The 17,549-nt window shown below is 54.0% G+C and overlaps 1 protein-coding gene across 1 annotated transcript in view; it reads right to left on the bottom strand.

The window, feature by feature from the left end:
- Nucleotides 1-17,549, bottom strand: part of LOC112125089 (zinc finger protein 135-like) — a 23,393-nt gene that overhangs the window by 3,569 nt on the left and 2,275 nt on the right. Inside the window, exons 2-3 of the mRNA XM_029913045.1 lie at nucleotides 1,174-1,287; nucleotides 1-805 (exon numbers count right to left, since the gene is read on the bottom strand). The exon at nucleotides 1-805 is cut by the window's left edge and continues 3,569 nt beyond it. Of these exons, the coding sequence (XP_029768905.1) occupies nucleotides 1-805; nucleotides 1,174-1,287 (919 nt within the window). The remainder of the gene's footprint in view (nucleotides 806-1,173; nucleotides 1,288-17,549) is intronic.

Raw genomic sequence — 17,549 nt, 5'->3', positions numbered from 1 at the left:
TCCCTAAAGCTTTTCCTGCACTCAGAGCATCCATAAGGTTTCTCACCCGTATGGATTCTCCTATGTTTGCTTAGGGTAGAGCTGTGCTTAAAGCTTTTCCCGCACTCAGAGCACGTGTAGGGCGTCTCTCCTGTGTGGATTCTCTGATGTGTGATAAGGCTTGAACTATGACTAAAGCTTTTCCCGCACTCAGAGCATCCATAACATTTCTCACCCGTGTGGATTCTCCTATGTTTGCTCAGGGTAGAGCTGTGCTTAAAGCTTTTCCCGCACTCAGAGCATGTGTAGAGCGTCTCTTCTGTGTGAATTCTACGATGTGTGATAAGGTGTGAGCATTTGCTGAAGCTTTTCCCGCACTCAGAGCATGTGTAGGGCATCTCTCCTGTGTGGATTCTCTGATGTCTGATAAGGTGTGAGCTCCGCCTAAAGCTTTTCCCACACTCAGCGCATGTGTAGGGCTTCTCTCCAGTGTGGATTCTCCAATGTGTGATAAGGGCAGAGCTCGAAATGAAGCTTTTCCCACACTCATGGCATGTGTAAGGTCTCCCTTCCAAGTTGATTCTGTCACGTGCAATAAGGTCTGAGTGGCTACTGAAGTTTTCCTCTGACATCTGCTGAGTCTCACAGCCTTTTGCTTTTTCTGGGAGTGCACAACTCCCAGAAACATTCCCTTTGGATCTTCCTGATAACGTTCCATGTGGTTCTACTTGCTCAGCATCTTCCTGATGGGGTTTCTCCTCCTCATTCTCACTCACCATCCCATCACCTGATGGGAGACAGAGAGAATCCAGACATAGGTCACTCCCTGTGCCAGAAAGAAAGGAAATCTCAGAGAGAGGAATGGAAAAAGGGATGAACAAACCAAAATATGTGTGGGAGAGATCAAACCTATCAGGAGCTGATTTTCCCCAAACCCTTCCCCAGGGGAGAGAGGAAGGGATCAGTTTTGGTCCGCATCTCACCAGAACACTCAGGGGAAAACGAGATCTGGGAGTGACCTGCTGCCAGTTGTCAGTCAGAATAGGAGGGAAGCCGTGAGTGACATCTGCCATAATGATTCCATTCTGCAGGGAACTATCCTGAACTTGGAGAGCTCACAGAGACTTTGTAGGGCATCACGAATGTTTTCTGCATTCCCAAACAGTTGTTGAGTTGGTTTAACCAATTCCTCACCTGTGCAGGCAGCTCTCGGGAGCACTTCTTTCTCAGAGCCCTGGAGATCCGGGATCCACGGCTCTTCCCCTTGTTCCAGCTGTGAGATCACATCAGGTTTGGAAACTGGAAATCCTGCTCCAGGCAAAGAAAACAAGGGAAATCAGTGGAATTTGTGGGATACTTGTCACAAAGAATATTGCATGGTTTTAACCCCAGCTCATTTTTAAGCAGTAACATCCCAAGGCCAGCTTCCTTGGCTCAAAGTGGCAGGAGAGTTATTATTATTATGAATCATATTCATTACCTTAGTGCCTAAGGACCAACTAACAGTGAGTCCCCATTCTGCTAGGCAAAGTACAAACCCAGAATAGTAGATGGTCCATGCCCTGAAGAATTTACAATCTAAATAGACAAGACAGAGACACAGAATGGGGGAAGGGGTAGAACCCACTGTTAGAATAGAGATATTGTGATAGACCCAGGCCAGTTGGGAACAGCAGAGTAGTCTTATTGGTAGCCAGGAAGTGGGAGGGCAAAGCCTGCCCACTACTACAGGACCTCCCCCCAGCCTAAGGGAAGGATCCACAGGACCTGGATAACCAAGTAATTCTGTGGGACAACTAATGAAATAACAGGGATAGGAGTGTGGTCAAAAGGCTAAACAAAGGGAACCTGACGGGGACACCAAGCAGAGAACCCCGGACACCACCCACTGCTCCTCGAAGGTGTCAAGGGAGTTAGCAGATGCCGCCCAGAGGAACTCTGCCCGGATGCGTGAACGGACTGAGGAGCGGAAATAAGCCCCACAGTCACAGGAAATCCTGTCAGCCAACCTCCTCTCCCTGGTTTTGTAGATGGCTAGTTTGGCCAGGGCTAAGAGGAGGTTGACAAGACGATCCCGTGACTTTGTGGGGCCACGGATGGGGAGTGCATAGATGAACAGGTGAGGGGAAAAGTGCAACCAAAAACATAATAATATATCTAAGAGGAGCCGGAATAGGGGTTGCAACCTGGTGCACTCTAGATAAACATGCGCCAGGGTTTCCCTCGTGCCGCAGAAGGGGCAGGTGTCCAGGATAGGGGTAAACCATGCCAAGTACATGCCTGTGCTCATGGCCTCATGAAGGAGCCACCAACTGATATCCCTGGTGGGCCTCAGGACCAGGGTGGAGTACAGGCTGGCCCACCGGGGCTTCTCACCCTCGAGAGGTGGCAGGAGGTCTCGCCACTTTGTGTCGGGGTGGGACGCGAGGGTGAGGAAGTGAAGGGTGTGGAGCACAAGCATGTACAGATGTTTCCTTGGTGCAGTCTGTAACCGAACCGGCTCCAAATCATGCAGCCGACTCACGGTGAAAGGGCGGAGGGGCCGGTTGGGTCCACGGGGCAGGGGCCCAATGAAAAGGTCCGGAGGGCCTGGGATGGAGGGTGGGTGGGGCGTGCCCTCTCGCAGGACCCGGTCAAGGTAGGCCCGAGCAGCGGGCGGTAAAGCGGCCTTCACCTCTTGAAGTATGCGCCGGGGAGTGTGAGGTCTGGAGAGCCCCATGTGCTGAGCGAGCGTCAGGGGATCCAGCCAGTCTCCCCGGTCGTAGTCCAGGAGGTCTCCAACTCTGGTGACTTCTGCCAAGACCAACCTCTGGTGCACCGCGGGGGATTCCGCCATCTGCACATGAAGCTGGGGGTTGTGTAGCAGGGGCTCCGAGAGGAGATCAGCCCCCACGGCGGCCGCCACGGACCTGGTCATTGAAAACAGCTTCCAGGTCCGGAGGAGGTCTTGGTAGAAGACCGGCAACCCGGAGAGGTCTCGCAGAAGACCCCTCGGATGGAGATAAGGGCGCTGCCGGTCGTATCGGAGCCCTTGGAAGCGGTGCAGGAAGGCTTGAGCCAGTACTTTCCACGTCGGACTACCTGCACCATACAGGAGCCTCTGCAGGGCCTGGAGGTGGAAGACATGGACCTGAGTGTTAGGCACTTCAGGCCCTGCCCTCCCTCCTCCAGGGGAAGGTGGAGGACCCCTGCAGAGACCCAGTGCATTCCTGGCCAAAAGAACTCCACCATCGCCGTTCAGAGGTTGGCCAGGAAACCCGGGGCCAAGACCAGGGTGTTGAGCTGGTACCAGAGCATAGACAGGACTAGTTGATTGTACACTAGTGCCCTCCCTCAGAGGGAGAGGCACCGGAGTAGTCCTGTCCATTTTCCGGAGCTGCTCCATCACCCTGCCCTCTAAGCCATCCCAGTTCTCTGGTGGAGATGGATGCGTGGCAGAAAGGTAAATGCCGAGATAGAGCAGCAGATCCGCGCTCCACCTGATGGCCTGAAGCACGGGTGGGAGGGAGCTCGTGTCATCGTATGACACAGACAAAGTAACGTCTTGTTCGATTGCAAGAATAACAAGACCAGTCAAGCGTTCCTGACTCATTGTAGAACGGAGATAGTTTTTAATGACCTTTAGTTTTGAGAAACTCCATTCTCCTGATGCTACGGTTACAGGAATTGTCAGTAGAATACGAGTGGCAATGTACACATTAGGATATATGTCAACAAGTTTCCTGGTATGAATAAACTGTAAAATGTCCATCACCAACTTTGCATGTGGCAACATCGATGTTAATTTATTCAATTCTTCGTACAGTTCAAGTCCATTTAAATCAAAACTATCACCGTGCTTCAGGAGGCTCTCAAGGTTCTTGCACTTTGCCATTTGCTGCTCTTTTTTTCCTATTTCATTGAATTTAGTTATGTCATACAAAAATCCAAACTGTTCATGGTGTATTCGTAAGGTATTAAACCTTTCATCAATGGCAGATATTGCTTTATCCATCACAACATTAAAAGATTCAACCTCAAATTTCTTTTCTGGGTCATCTGTGGGCTCATCTGCTCCTTCATATTCCACTTGCCGTTTTTTCCTTGAAACTCGTGTCACTTTCGGACATGGAAATTTTGGTTCTACACCGAGTGCCTGTGCAAGCTCTCTTGCTGTAACCTGTGCTTCTTTGAATCCATTTTCTCTGTATTTCACTAAAAAGTCTCGTGTGTTGTTTAGTAAGGTAAGTGTTGAATCAAGCTGCATCATTGGACTCTGCATTATTTTGCTTACACTTGAGATTTTAAAAAGAATGTCATACCAGATTACGACAGATGTTAGAAACTTGAAGCTGGATATTTCAGAGGCCAATGACTGTGCTTCACTTTTAGCTTTTGGCTCTCTGGCTTCTTCCGAAATAGTAACCAGTGCTTCATAAACTTCCTCAGATTGATATCTCAATGTTTTTGCACTTTCTACTCTGCTTTCCCAGCGTGTCTCAGATAGAGGCTTAACAGTAATATCATTGACATGTGCTTTGAATATTTGCCATCGTTGAATGGAAGCTGAAAAGAGCACCAAATGTGTTGCAGCAAACCAAAAAAAGAAATAGCTTCTACAGAGGACTTGGCCATATCACACAAAATCAAATTAAGGCTGTGGCATGCACATGGAACAAAAAAGGCTTGTGGATTTTCTGCCAGCAATCTAACTTGCACGCCAGAAATGCATCCTCTCATATCATAGCCTTGTCCTCTAATATTCATTACAGACAATCCCATTCATTTTAGTTCATCAAGGAGAGCTTGAAGACGTCCAAAACCTGTAGTGTCCTCTACTTCTAAAAATGTGATAAACGAGTCCTTAACTGTAATCTATGCTGAATCACTAATGTCAACAAATCTCACTACTAACAACATCTATTCTTGATGACTTCTGTCCGGAGTGCAATCTAGAATTATGGCAAAATATTTTGCCAAAGTAACCAATGAAACAATTGTATCTTTCACTTTATCACTCATTAGCATGATCAGTTCATTTTGAATTCTTGGTCCCAAATAGTGGTCATGTATTTCATTTTCAGTTACTCTTTGGAGATGTTCACTCATCACTGTGTCAAATTTTCCCAGCAGTTGTACAAGGCCCAAAAAATTGCCATTTTGGGGCTGGAATAATTTCTCAACCCTTCCTTTAAAAGGAAGATTGTTTGTTTATAGATATTCAACAATAGATAATAGACATTCAAGAACACGACGCCAGTGCTGCTTCTCTAACTCCAGCAATCTTTGATTAGGGGCATTAAGAGTTGTCTGATTGTTTAACCTTACACTCAGCTCACACCATTTGTGCATACTTTCAATGTGGTGTTGTGCCTTTTCATGTTGTGGTAATGTGTGACTAATGTTTTTCCAATCATTAATACCCATGGTTGCTATCTTAAAATTGACAGGTTTCAGAGTAGCAGCTGTGTTAGTCTGTATCCGCAAAAAGAACAGGAGTACTTGTTAGATTCAATGTTTGTAATGGCTCAGCCATTCCCAGTCTCTATTCAAACCTAAGTTGATTGTATCTAGTTTGCATATCAATTCAAGCTCAGCAGTTTCTCGATGGAGTCTGTTTTTGAAGCTTTTCTGTTGCAAAATTGCCACCCGCAGGTCTGTCATTGAGTGACCAGACAGGTTAAAGTGTTTTCCTGCTGGTTTTTGAATGTTATGATTCCTGATGTCAGATTTGTGTCCATTAATTCTATCTCCCCATGTAAGTATTCTCACACTTCTTATCAAACTGTCTGTACTGCGCTATCTTGATTATCACTTTAAAAGTTTTTTTCTCTTACTTAATTGGCCTCTCAGAGTTGGTAAGACAACTCCCACCTTCTCATGCTCTCTGTATGTGTATATATGTCTCCTCAATATATGTTCCATTCTATGCATCCGAAGAAGTGGGCTGTAGCCCATGAAAGCTTATGCTCAAATAAATTTGTTAGTCTCTAAGGTGCCACAAGTACTCCTGTTCTTTTAACTTAAAATTGCAACTATTGAAAATCTTGCATGGGAAACAAAATACAGCATCCTTGCATTTAGAGTACACAAGCCACCGTCCGTTGACAATTTCACTGTTAGAAAGTCTTTTGTAGTAATTGTTTTCTGTGAATTTCCTACCTCTAATGTCTTTAGGATATTCAAGACCTTTTATTCTCACAGGGCCTTTCTCAAGTATAATGGCACGTAATTCGTTGTTTAAAGATTGCGGCCATGCGCAATGTCATCTATATCCCATGCTAGTACAGTTTCAACTGTTGTAATTTCTTGTTTTGTGTCTGCATCTGTTTCAAATGATTGTTCCGTGTGTTGTTGCATTTCTTGAGCTTTGTCTGCATAAAAATTTTCTTTGGCAGTTATTTGATGATCTTGATCAACTTTGTTGTTTTCATGACGTACGAACTTAAGTATAGAACGCTTCTGTGCTCAGATAGCTAATCCTATTTCATCTTTCTGTTTTCTTTTTTGTGACCCGGAAAGTTGTTTTTGATACGACATAACTTATAAGGATGTTTTTTAAAGAAATAACTGTTTAAATTATTGTCAGATTATCAGAAATATTATTTAAAATAACTAATATAGGATAGCCGTGAGCCTGTGACCTTGAGGTAGTGTGAAGACACCTCAAAAGGCACTCCACCCTGACTGAGACACAGTAGAGTTGGAAATCCATGTAATTTTTACAAAGCCACTTTTTAGTTTTAAATGTATAGTGGGCATCAGTCTTAATGTTAGTTACAACTCTATATCAGCCTTATACTGTGAATAGATCAATGGCATTATCCAGTTTAATAAGCTGGGTTTCCAAGCAGTGGGTAAATATAACCCTAGTTTTATTCCTAGGTAAAGCACAAAGTGACCAAAATGAAGTCAGCACAGAATCATCTCATCTAGATTAAGGTAGCACAGAAATGTTACAGAAGTCCTGTTGTGCCTTATTCTTGTTTGGAAAGACGTTAGCAATAGCAGCACATTTTGGGCAATGCCAGAAATACATGATAAATCACTGCCTCTAAAGTTCCATCAAAAACTGACATTTTCACAGTTCTAGAATGATCTGCTGCACAGATTCTTCACAAGGAAGTGTCCCTCGCCTTTTTAACTCATATTAACCATGTATTTACTTTATGAAAGTTGGACAAAACATTATGAAAACGTAAGACATTGGCTGCCCAACCTTTGGGCTGGCAAAAGCTATACTGACTCACTGGGGGGGAAAAGCAAGAGTATCTTAGTACAACATATGGTCACTCTACACACTAGTAAGGAGATGAGCATATTACAGTTGTTGGAGGGCTCTATTTAGCTGTAACAGGGCTATAGGAAAGCCAGTCATCATTTTTTGTTTCTCTAATGAAAACTGGCCCACTACCTGCCCCAAACCAAACTTTTCACAAATAATTGTCAACAACTTAATTTTCTGTTTTTGGCTAAGATATTGATTTATTTTTTAAAAAAATATCAAAATTGGATTCAGGATTCAGCATTTTTGGCAAACAAAGTTGTTAAATGACAATCTAAATGGCAACACAGTACTGCTTTCATGCTTGGCTCACCCCCAGCCTGCTGGTCCAACAGCTGCAGTAGAGGAGGAGATAGGTGGAAAGCTGCAGGACCCCAAAATCCACCTCTTGGGGTGCAGAGTGGCAACAGCAGCAGCAAACCCTCAGGTCCGATCACACGCCAATGGGCACCACCGCCAGCCCCACGGACCATGGTGAAGTTAGCACAGCAACTGATCTCAGGGACGGGGCATAGCAGCTCATCCTGCCCTGCGCAGCTCCCCCCGGATGAGATGGATCGTTGCCAGCCCGGGGGAAAGATGCACTCCCCAGCTAGGGTGACCAGATGTCCTGATTTTATTGGGCCAGTACCGATATTTGGGGCTTTGTCTTATATAGGCACCAATTACCCCCCCCCCCCATCTAGGGTGACCAGACAGTAAGTGTGAAAAATCAGGACGGGGGTGGGAGGTAATAGGAGCATATATAAGAAAAAGACCCCAAAATTGGGACTGTCCCTATAAAAGTGGGACATCTGGTGACCCTAGCCCAACCCCCTGTCCTGATTTTTCACAAATGCTACCTGGTCACCCTATCCCCAGCCCAGCCAGCTGTGTGTGAACATTCCAATCCAGTCCCTGTTGCTTGGGCTGGCTGCTGAGGAAGTAAGTCACTTTCAGTTTCACTTCCTCGGCACGCAGCCAGCCTGCCCCCCGAGCATCTTTACCCAACCAAGCCCTGCTAGAGGGGAGGGGGGAGAGAGGGGTGCTGTGGGGGTGGGTGGGGAGGGAGGGAAATGGGGGGTGCTCCGTCGGGGGGGAGAATGCATGTTATGGGGGGGCAACAAAGGATACTGCCAGAACCACCCAACCTGCCTCACCTCACACCCGGGGAGAGAGTCAACTCACAGGTGAGTTTCTTCTCCCATCCCTTCTCAGAGACCCCAGCAGCCAATCCCCTCCCTCAGATTGTGCTGTAGGCAGTGCATTTGGCTCTCTCTAGGACCCAACCCTGCTCTTACATGCTCCACTGCTTCCCGTCCCTCCCGGCTCCCGGCAGAGTGGTGCCCCAGACATACTGGTGCCCTATGCAGCTGCCTATGCTGCCTATGGCTTAGGACGGCCCTGGGTCCTAGACTACGAGAAGCACATCATCGGCGTACGCCGACAGGACCAGCCGCAGCTCTGGCTCTCAAAGCACCAACCCCATCAACCTCCGATGGAGGAGACAGAGGAAGGGCTTGATCACCAGAGCGTACAGCTGACCCGAGAGGGGACACCCCTGCCATACTCCTCACCCGAAGTTGAGCCTGACCAGACACTCTGCGGAAGCGTACAGCACCTGGAGAAAACCCACAAACTGGGGTCCAAAGCTAAACGCTCGCAGAGTGCTCAGGAGATACCCGTGTCCACCCTGTTGAACGCCTTCTCCTGATCCAGGGACAGGAGGGCGAACGAGAGACCATCCCTACACCCTACTTCCAGGAGGTCCCAGACCAGATACAGGTTATCAAATACGGTGTGGCCCGGGACGGTGTAGGTCTGGTCAGGCTCGCCTGCACGAAAGAGGGAGGACCCTGCTCCGCAAGGACTCGGCCCAGACAGTGACTAGGTCTGGGCCGAGGACGTCCCATAACACGTGGTAGAACTCCACAGTCAGCCCGTCCATGCCCGCAGATTTATTGATGGGCATGTGACGGAGGGCTTCCGAGAACTCAGCCAGAGTGAGAGGTAGCTCTAGCCGGTCATCGTCACCCGGGCTGACTGTCGGGAGTCCGTCCCAGAGCACTCTGCAAGTGTTAGGATTGGTCGGATCCAGGGAAAAAAGATTTGCGTAGAAGGCCCTGGCCCTCCCACACATCTCTGCCGGATCCATGAGGGGGGTGCCGTCCTCTGCCAAGAGGCAGGTGACGTGCTTCTTGGCCCCCCCTCTTTTTCTCAAGGGCATAGAAGAAGCGGGAGCTGCAATCCATTTCCCAAAGGAGACGGATGCGGGATCAAACAAAGGCTCCCTGGGCCCGATGGTCCTTGAGGGCCTGGAGTTCCTCCTGCTTCTCCCGGCACGCTCCGCAGAAGGATGGATCCTTGGGGCTGGCGGCCAGACGCCTCTCCAGCTTTAAGACCTCCCATTCCAACTGCTCTATCGCTGCATCCCTCCGTTGGCTGGTGCCCCGGGTGTAGTCGCGGCAGAAGAGCCGGGTGCGTACCTTCCTCAGGTCCCACCACCGTCGCGCTGAGGGAAAGGCGCGCCTCTGCCCTCACCAGGCCAGCCAGAACTCCCGGAAGGATGTCACGAAGCCCGCATCCTCCAGCAAACTGTTATTAAAGTGCCAATAGGCCGGCCCTGGCCTCTCCGCGCAGAGAGAGGCCGTCACAGTGGCAAGATGGTGATCTGAAAATGGGGCCGGCCAAATGCTGGAGGAGTGGGCCCATGAAAGGTGGAAATGTGACAAATAGATGTGGTCCAGCCGAGTGGTGCGACCGATGGGCCTCCACCTGGATGAAGGTAAACGTCGAGACGTCGTCCGGGTGGTGGTCGCGCCAGACATCCACCAGGGAGTGATGTTCGACGATCTCCCGGAGGACGTCCGCGGCGGCCGGGTGCTGCTCGGTCCCTGAGCGGTCCCACTTCTTGAGGGTGGTGTTAAAGTCCCCGCCCAGGACCAGGCACTCGTAAGGAGCCAAGGAAGGCAGACGCCTGCTGAAAGAAATGCAACCGCTCTGGGCCCAATGTCGGGGTGTAAACTTTGACGAGATTGACCACAAGCCCCTCCATGCGGACCCGGAGGTGCAGCAAGTGACCCGGCACAGCCTCGGCGACCCCCAGCACTTCGGACCATAGGTCAGGGGAGAACAGGGTCACCACTCCAGCTGTACGAACTGTGAGGTGGCTAAAATAGACCTTGTCCCCCGACTCCAGCCGTCAGCTAGCTTCAGCGGCCGGGTCTGTATGGGTCTCCTGCAGGAAAACCACAGAGTACCCCCACCTCGAAGGAAGGAGAGCACCTGGCACCTGCGGAGACCCATCCTACAGCCCCAGGTGTTCAATGTAGCGAAGATGACAGGGGGCATGAGGAGGATCCTCGCCGGCAGAGACGCCCATGGACTCCGTCGGGCCAACAAACCATGATCTACCCCGTAGGTGAGTAAGGAGTCACGGAAGAGGCGGACCCGCTGGTAGGCCGCAGTGGCCTGCTTCCCAGTCCTTGTACCCTACACCATGAGGGCCCTCGTGGCCCTGAGGATTTGATGAAAATCTCCCCATCACTGGAGAGCGAGCTGTGCCTTGTTGCGGGAGCCACGGACGTCTTCAAGGAACTCCCGCAGCTCTTCTCGCAGCGTATGGGGGGATGGGGTTACTGATCTTTGGCTTTACCCTGGTGGGGCCCCATCAAAGCCCCGTGGCCCACTGAGACGGGCAGGCAGGGGGCAGACCCCCGACGTGGCTCCTGATGGGCCAGTGCCACATGGTCCGCCTCGCTCCCTGGTTCAATATGGGGTGGCGGAGGGGAAAATCGCAGCCCCTATTGGGTCGGGACAGGGAAATACATAGGCTGCTCCCTGGGGGTCATCCTCTAGGATGTGGAAGGAGTCGGCCCCAGGGGCGGCAATGGCATCACGGGAGGTGGAGGGGATAAGGACGGGGCTGGCATCAGGGACAGGGCAGAGGTCAAGAGTAGGGGCAGGGCAGGGGTCAGGAGCAGAGTCAGGGAGGAGGACAGAAGCAAGATCCTGAGCCCCAGTAGCTGGGCCACTGGAAGGTGGCCCCTCTCAGTTCGGCTCAGGAATCTGGGGGTTGGGAAGGGGACCCTCAATGATGCGGGGCTCAGACTTTATGGCTGGTGTGGCAGCCACGGCATCAGGAGATGGACAGTCTTCAGTGGGGTCCCCGCCTGGGAAGGAGGCCGATTGCCCCACACCTAAGAGGGATACCCCATGAGAATAGGGTCCCGGCCGCGAGGCACCGGCCATCGCCTCAGTAGGCTTGGCGGCCATCAGTGGGGTGCCACCTGTGGCCAGGCAGATGGAAGAGCCATGGGGACCCTCAGAGGCGGGAGCAGAAGCAGCAATTAGGGGAAGGGAGCATGGGGAAAGGGGACCCAGGGTTAGGTCACTTAGATTGAGGCCAGATTGAGGCAGAGGGTCCTCCTCCCCCTGGGTGACTGGGGTCAGACCCAGGGCCTCGATCTCCTCATAAATGGAGGGGAGATCACCTTCCACCACCCTGGGGTTCTCCCCACCGGCAACCGAAGCGACGCTCGCTTCGGGGTTCGCTGGGGCCTTAGGTGGCATGGTGGCAGGAGGGGTCCATCAGGGGTCTCTGAGGGAAGGGACTCCAGAGGAGGGACGGTACTACCCTCCTGTGCTGCCACGTCTTCCCCAGCCGGCACCGGTGGACAAAATTTCACCCGGGGGCAAGGGGGAAGGCTCGGCATCGGTGCCCCCCTTCCTGGTCTTCCAGGGGGCTTCCACATCAGTGGGAAGGAGCGGAGCTCGAGCCTTCCGCTTGCCCCATTTCCCCTGTACTAGGGCCCAGCCCTCCATGGCATCATCTGGGGGCTGGTTAACAGGGGTCGGGGAGCAAGAGTGATGGCTCGGAGACTCGGGGAGACAATGGAGGGGCAACATGAGGGAGGGAGGATTCTCCCTGGGGCAGGCCCTCTCCCATGCCCGGTGGTATCCCCACCGCACCCTCCTCCACAGGCCCCGCCAGATTTCGGACAGTGGAGGCGGGGCTCTCCCGCTCATCTGGGCGCACTGAGGGAGGAACCCCTTGGGCCTTAGCGGGAGCAGTGGTGGACTGGGAAGGAGGAGGGGCAGATCCGGGAGCCGGGCATTCAGGGCACCGGCGATGACGGGGCCAGCGCCCTGCCGGGGCTCAGGGCTCCTGGATGCTCCTCCATGCCGGGCTAAGGGGTAGTCCCTCCGGACGTGTCCCATCACCCGGCAGAGGTAGCACTGGGCCTCCCCTGTGGAATAATGCACCCGGTAGCAGGCTCCCTGGTAGGGGACCAGGAAGGACCCCTTGAGCGCCTCTCTGTCATGCGTCACGGGCAGCAGTTGAAGCTGCACCTGCCGGTGGAACGAGAGGACATGATGGATGGCGGGGTCTTTGCAGCCCAATGGAAGAGGGCTGATGACAGAGATTGGTCGCCCCAGGGTAGAAAGGGTGGGCAGCAGGGCGGCATTGGGCAGGAAGGGAGGGACGGAGGTCAGGACTAACCGGACACCCAGGTCTTCTAACGGTTCCAGGGGGACGAACATGCCCCCCACCGCCAGGCCCTTCTCTACCACCTCCTAGGCGGTGGCCTTGAATGCTAGGAAGAAGATGACCTTTCCGTACATTTTGGAGGCCGCCATGATGGCCGTGGGCCCCACCACCCTCGCTAACGCCCGCACGTAGGTCTCCACGTGGGGCGAGGCGGGCACCAGGAGGCAAAGGACGCCGTGCTTCCTGGTCAAGGTGGGGAAGGGGCCCCAGCCGCTATAGATGGTAGCGGAGGCGGTGGTCAGAGGAGATGATGTAGCGGCGGGTGGGGGGGCCGCCGCCACTTGGGCTTATGCCCTGGGGGCCGGGGGAGGGGCACCCGCAGAGCTGGTGGAGGGAGCAGCAGAGAGGGACGCTGCGACCGGTGGCAGGGCCGCGGCAGTGGGGGCAGCCCCTGCCATGGAGGGCCCGGTCTTTTTAGCGGGGCCCTTACCCTTCTTCTTTCCCTGACCTTTCCTGCCGGCTGGGGGGGCTCCCCCAGAATCGGAAGGAGTGAGGGACGTGGCAGCAGCAGAGGTCTCCCCAGTACTCACCGCTGCCGGCGCCCCAGCGGGGTCGGTAGCAGGTGGTTCGGCAGCAGCGGTTGAGGTAGAGGTTTGGGGAATGGACACGGGGGCAAGTGGAGGAGGGTCAGAGTGAGAGGTCTCACCCACCATGTCCCCGCCATAATGAGAGCAGGGAGGGGGGCAAACAGCGAAGGGGGTAGGGAAGGGAGGCAACCACTCCTCCCCACTAGGCTGCAGGCAGGGGAGGAGGGCACCAAAGGGGGGGGGCTAAACGGGCGGGGGGGGTATCAGTCACCAACTCAAGATGCAATTCCAGCTCCTCTAGCTGCACTAGGGGATCGGGGGTTATAACAGCATAAAGGGGTGCAGTGAACAGGGGTAAACTCAAACAGGGGAGGGGCACAAGCGCATGGGATGGGGCATGGGTGCACGAGGGGAGGGGCTAATCAGGGTGAGGGGGGGCCGCAGGGGGAGGGAAACAATTAGGCTGGGAGTGGGGCAGAGGAACCAAGGGGCTAGCTTCAGGGCTGGGGCAGGACAATCAAGGCTGCAGAGGGAAACAGGCGGGGCAGGCAAACAAACTGAAGCTGGGGCTGGGGAGGGGCAAAGACTGCAGGGGCAAATGGGGTAGGCAGCGAGGGGGAAAGGTGGGGGGGCCGGTGGCAAGGGGGGGGGGGGTCGGTTAAGGGGGGGGGTGCGCCCACGAGCGCTTGCACTTAAAGTCAATGTTTGGCTAGCTGCTGCTGCAGGCCCAAATGGTGGAAACGGGCATGGCAAGCCAGGCGAGCAGCTCAGTCCCAAAGGTAGGCGCTCGAGACAGATGGTAAACAGCCAGTGGAGGTGGTGGAGGGGGTAGTGGTGGGGGGGGTGGGGGCAAAGGGGGACATGGATGGACCGGGGGCAGGCTCCATGCCACACCCTCGGTGTCCCCACAAACACAGTCCAGACCCCCCCCACAAGAGCACAGTTCAAAAATTATTCAGTCCAGAAACGCCCTCTCCACGGTCGTCTTCAAAGCCTCTGTGCGTTCCCCCAGCAGCAGGTGGTCCTCTTCTTCTCCTCCTCAGGGCTCCAGCAGCTCCCCAGCAGCAAACACAGCAGCTCCAGGTGGCGGTCTGGTGGCCAGGCAGGAGGGACCCTGCTCAAATGGTCGTGGTGGTGGTGTCCTCAGCAACAAAGGCTGGAGCTGGGGTCCCTCACTCCCCTCCTCTGGGGAGCAGGCCAGCAGCCCCCCCCCAAGGGGCTGTAGTTGGAGTGACAGCAACAACTGAGGGTGGGGGGGGGGTCTACTAGCCAGCCAGCAAGCAGGTAACAGAGAAAGGAGAGAGTGGTGGTGTCTAGCTCAGTCAGGGGAGCAGCTGGAGCAGCAACAGCGAGGGCCCAGTGCCCAGCAGGAACAGCAGCAGCAGTCCTCTCCCTCCTTCCCTCTACAGCAGAGTAGTCTTATTGGTAGCCAGGAAGTGGGCGGGCAGAGCCCGCCCACTGCCAAAGGACCTCCCCCCAGCCTAAGGGGAGGATCCACAGGACCTGGATAACCAAGTAATTCTGGGGAACAACTAATGAAATAACAGGGATAGGAGTGTGGTCAAAGGGCTAAACAAAGGGAACCTGATGGGGACACCAAGCAGAGAACCCCGGACAGCGCCCACTGCTCCTCGAAGGCATCAAGGGAGACAGTGGACACTGCCCAGAGGAACTCTGCCCGGAAACGTGAGCGGACGGAGGAGCGGAAATAGGCCCCACAGTCACAGGAGACCCTGTTGGCCAACCTCCTCTCCCTGGTTTTATAGATGGCCATTTTAGCCAGGGCTAAGAGGAGTTTGACCAGGAGGTCCCGTGGCTTTGTGGGGCCTCGGATGGGGAGTGCGTAAATGAACAGGTGAGGGGAAAAGTGCAACCAAAAATATAATAATATATCTAAGAGGAGCCGGAATAGGGGCTGCAACCTGGCGCACTCTAGAGATATGTGCGCCAGGTTCTCCCTCACACTGCAGAAGGGGCAGGTGTCCGGGATAGGGGTAAACTGCACCAAGTACACGCGCGTGCTCACGGCCCCGTGAAGGAGCCGCCAACTGATATCCTTGATGGGCCTCGGAACCAGGGTGGAGTACAGGCTGGCCCACCAGGGTTCCTCACCCTCTAGAGGTGGCAGGAGGCGGGACACGAGGGTGAGGAAGTGAAGGGTATGGAGCACAAGTGTGTATAGATGTTTCTTTGGTGTGGTCTGGAACCGAACCAGCTGTAAATTGTGCAGCCAGCTCACGGTGAAAGGGCGGGGGGGGGCAGTTGGGTCCACGGGGTAGGGGCCCGATGAAAAGGTCCGGAGGGCCTGGGGTGGAGGGTGGGTGGGGCATGCCCTCTCGCAGAACCCGGTCGAGGTAGGCCTGAGCAGTGGGTGGTAAAGCAGCCTTCACTTCCTGAAGTACGCACCGGGGAGTGCGAGGTCTGGAGAGCCCCATGCGCTGAAGGAGTGTCAGGGGATCCAGCCAGTCTCCCCGGTCGTAGTCCAGGAGGTCTCCGACTCTGGTGACTTCTGCCAAAACCAACCTCTGGCGCACCACGGGGGACTCCGCCACCTGCACACGAAGCTGGGGGTTGTGTAGCAGGGGCTCCGCGAGGAGATCAGCCCCCACGGTGGCCGCCACGGACCTGGTCGTTGAAAACAGCTTCCAGGTTCAGAGGAGGTCTTGGTAGAAGACCGGCAGCCCGGAGAGGTCTCACGGAAGACCTCTCAGATGGAGATAAAGGAGCTTCCGGTCATATCGGAGCCCTCGGAAGCGGTGCAGGAAGGCGTGTGCCAGTACTCTCCATGCCGGACTACCTGCACCATACAGGAGCCTCTGCAGGGCCTGGAGGCGGAAGACATGGACCTGAGTGTGTAGGCACTTCAGGCCCTGCCCTCCCTCCTCCAGGATTGATTGCGCACCAGTGCCCTCCCTCGGAGGGAGAGGCACTGGAGTAGTCCTGTCCATTTCCGGAGCTGCTCCATCACCCTGCCCTCTAAGCCTTGCCAGTTCTCTGGCGGAGACAGATGCATGGCAGAAAGGTAAATGCCGAGATAGAGCAGCAGACCCGCGCTCCACTGGATGGCCTGAAGCGCGGGTGGGAGGGAGCTCACCTGACACCCGTCCCCGACCACCAGGCCATAGCTCTTGACCCAGTTGACCCGGGCGGAGGAGGCTGTCGAGTAGATGGCCTGGCAAACCTCCACCCGCGCCAAGTCACCTGGGTCCTGGACCACAAGGAGCACATCGTCAGCGTACGCCGACAGGACCAGCCGCAGCTCCGGCTCTTGCAGCACCAACCCCGTCAGCCTCAGGCGGAGGAGACAGAGGAAGGACTCGATCGCCAGAGTGTACAGCTGACCCGAGAGGGGACACCCCTGCCGTACTCCTCGCCCGAAGCTGACCGGCTCGGTCAGGGTCCAGTTGACCCTGACCAGACACTCTGCGGAAATGTACAGCACCTGGAGAAAACCCATAAACTGGGGTCTGAAGCCAAATGCTTGCAGAGTGCTCAGGAGGTACCCGTGGTCCACCCTGTCAAACGCCTTCTCCTGATCCAAGGACAGGAGGGCGAACGACAGACCATCCTTACACCCAAGCTCCAAAAGGTCCCGGACCAGATACAGGTTACCGAAGATGGTGCGGCCTGGGACAGTGTAGGTCTGGTCTGGGTGGACCACGTCTGCCAGCACGGAACCTAGCCGCAGCAAGATGGCCTTCGCTGCGACTTTGTAGTCCGTGCTGAGGAGCGAGATGGGACTACAGCAGTGTAGTCTTATTGGTAGCCAGGAAGTGCCCGCCCACTGCCAAAGGACCTCCCCCCAGCCTAAGGGGAGGATCCACAGGACCTATATAACCAAGTAATTCTGGGGGACAACTAATGAAACAACAGGGATAGGAGTGTGGTCAAAGGGCTAAACGAAGGGAACCTGACGGGGACACTGAGCAGAGAACCCCGGACAGCGCCCACTGCTCCTCAAAGGCGTCAAGGGAGTCAGTGGACTACAGCAGAGTAGTAAAAGGGAGATGTACTACTGGCCACTGGAGAAGCAGGTGTCTGTTCCCTGACTGACCATAGCAGGTGCTGCTCTAGGCTAATGAGAACACCTGACTCTAATTAACCTGCTAAGAGTCAGGTGAGGCAGTTAAGCACTTGACTCTAATTAAGGCCCCTCTGATGCTATAAAAGGGCTCACTCCAGTCAAGCCAGGGGGAGCCAGGGGAGAGGAAGTGTGTGTGAGGAACTGGGAGCAAGAGGTGTGCAAGAA

The sequence above is a fragment of the Terrapene carolina genome, unplaced genomic scaffold, assembly GCF_002925995.2.
Source record: "Terrapene carolina triunguis isolate 2854851 unplaced genomic scaffold, T_m_triunguis-2.0 Scaffold425, whole genome shotgun sequence".
NCBI lineage: Eukaryota > Metazoa > Chordata > Testudines > Emydidae > Terrapene > Terrapene triunguis.
Note: the sequence above shows the minus strand (reverse complement) of the source record. Positions and strands in the feature narration are given on the sequence as shown.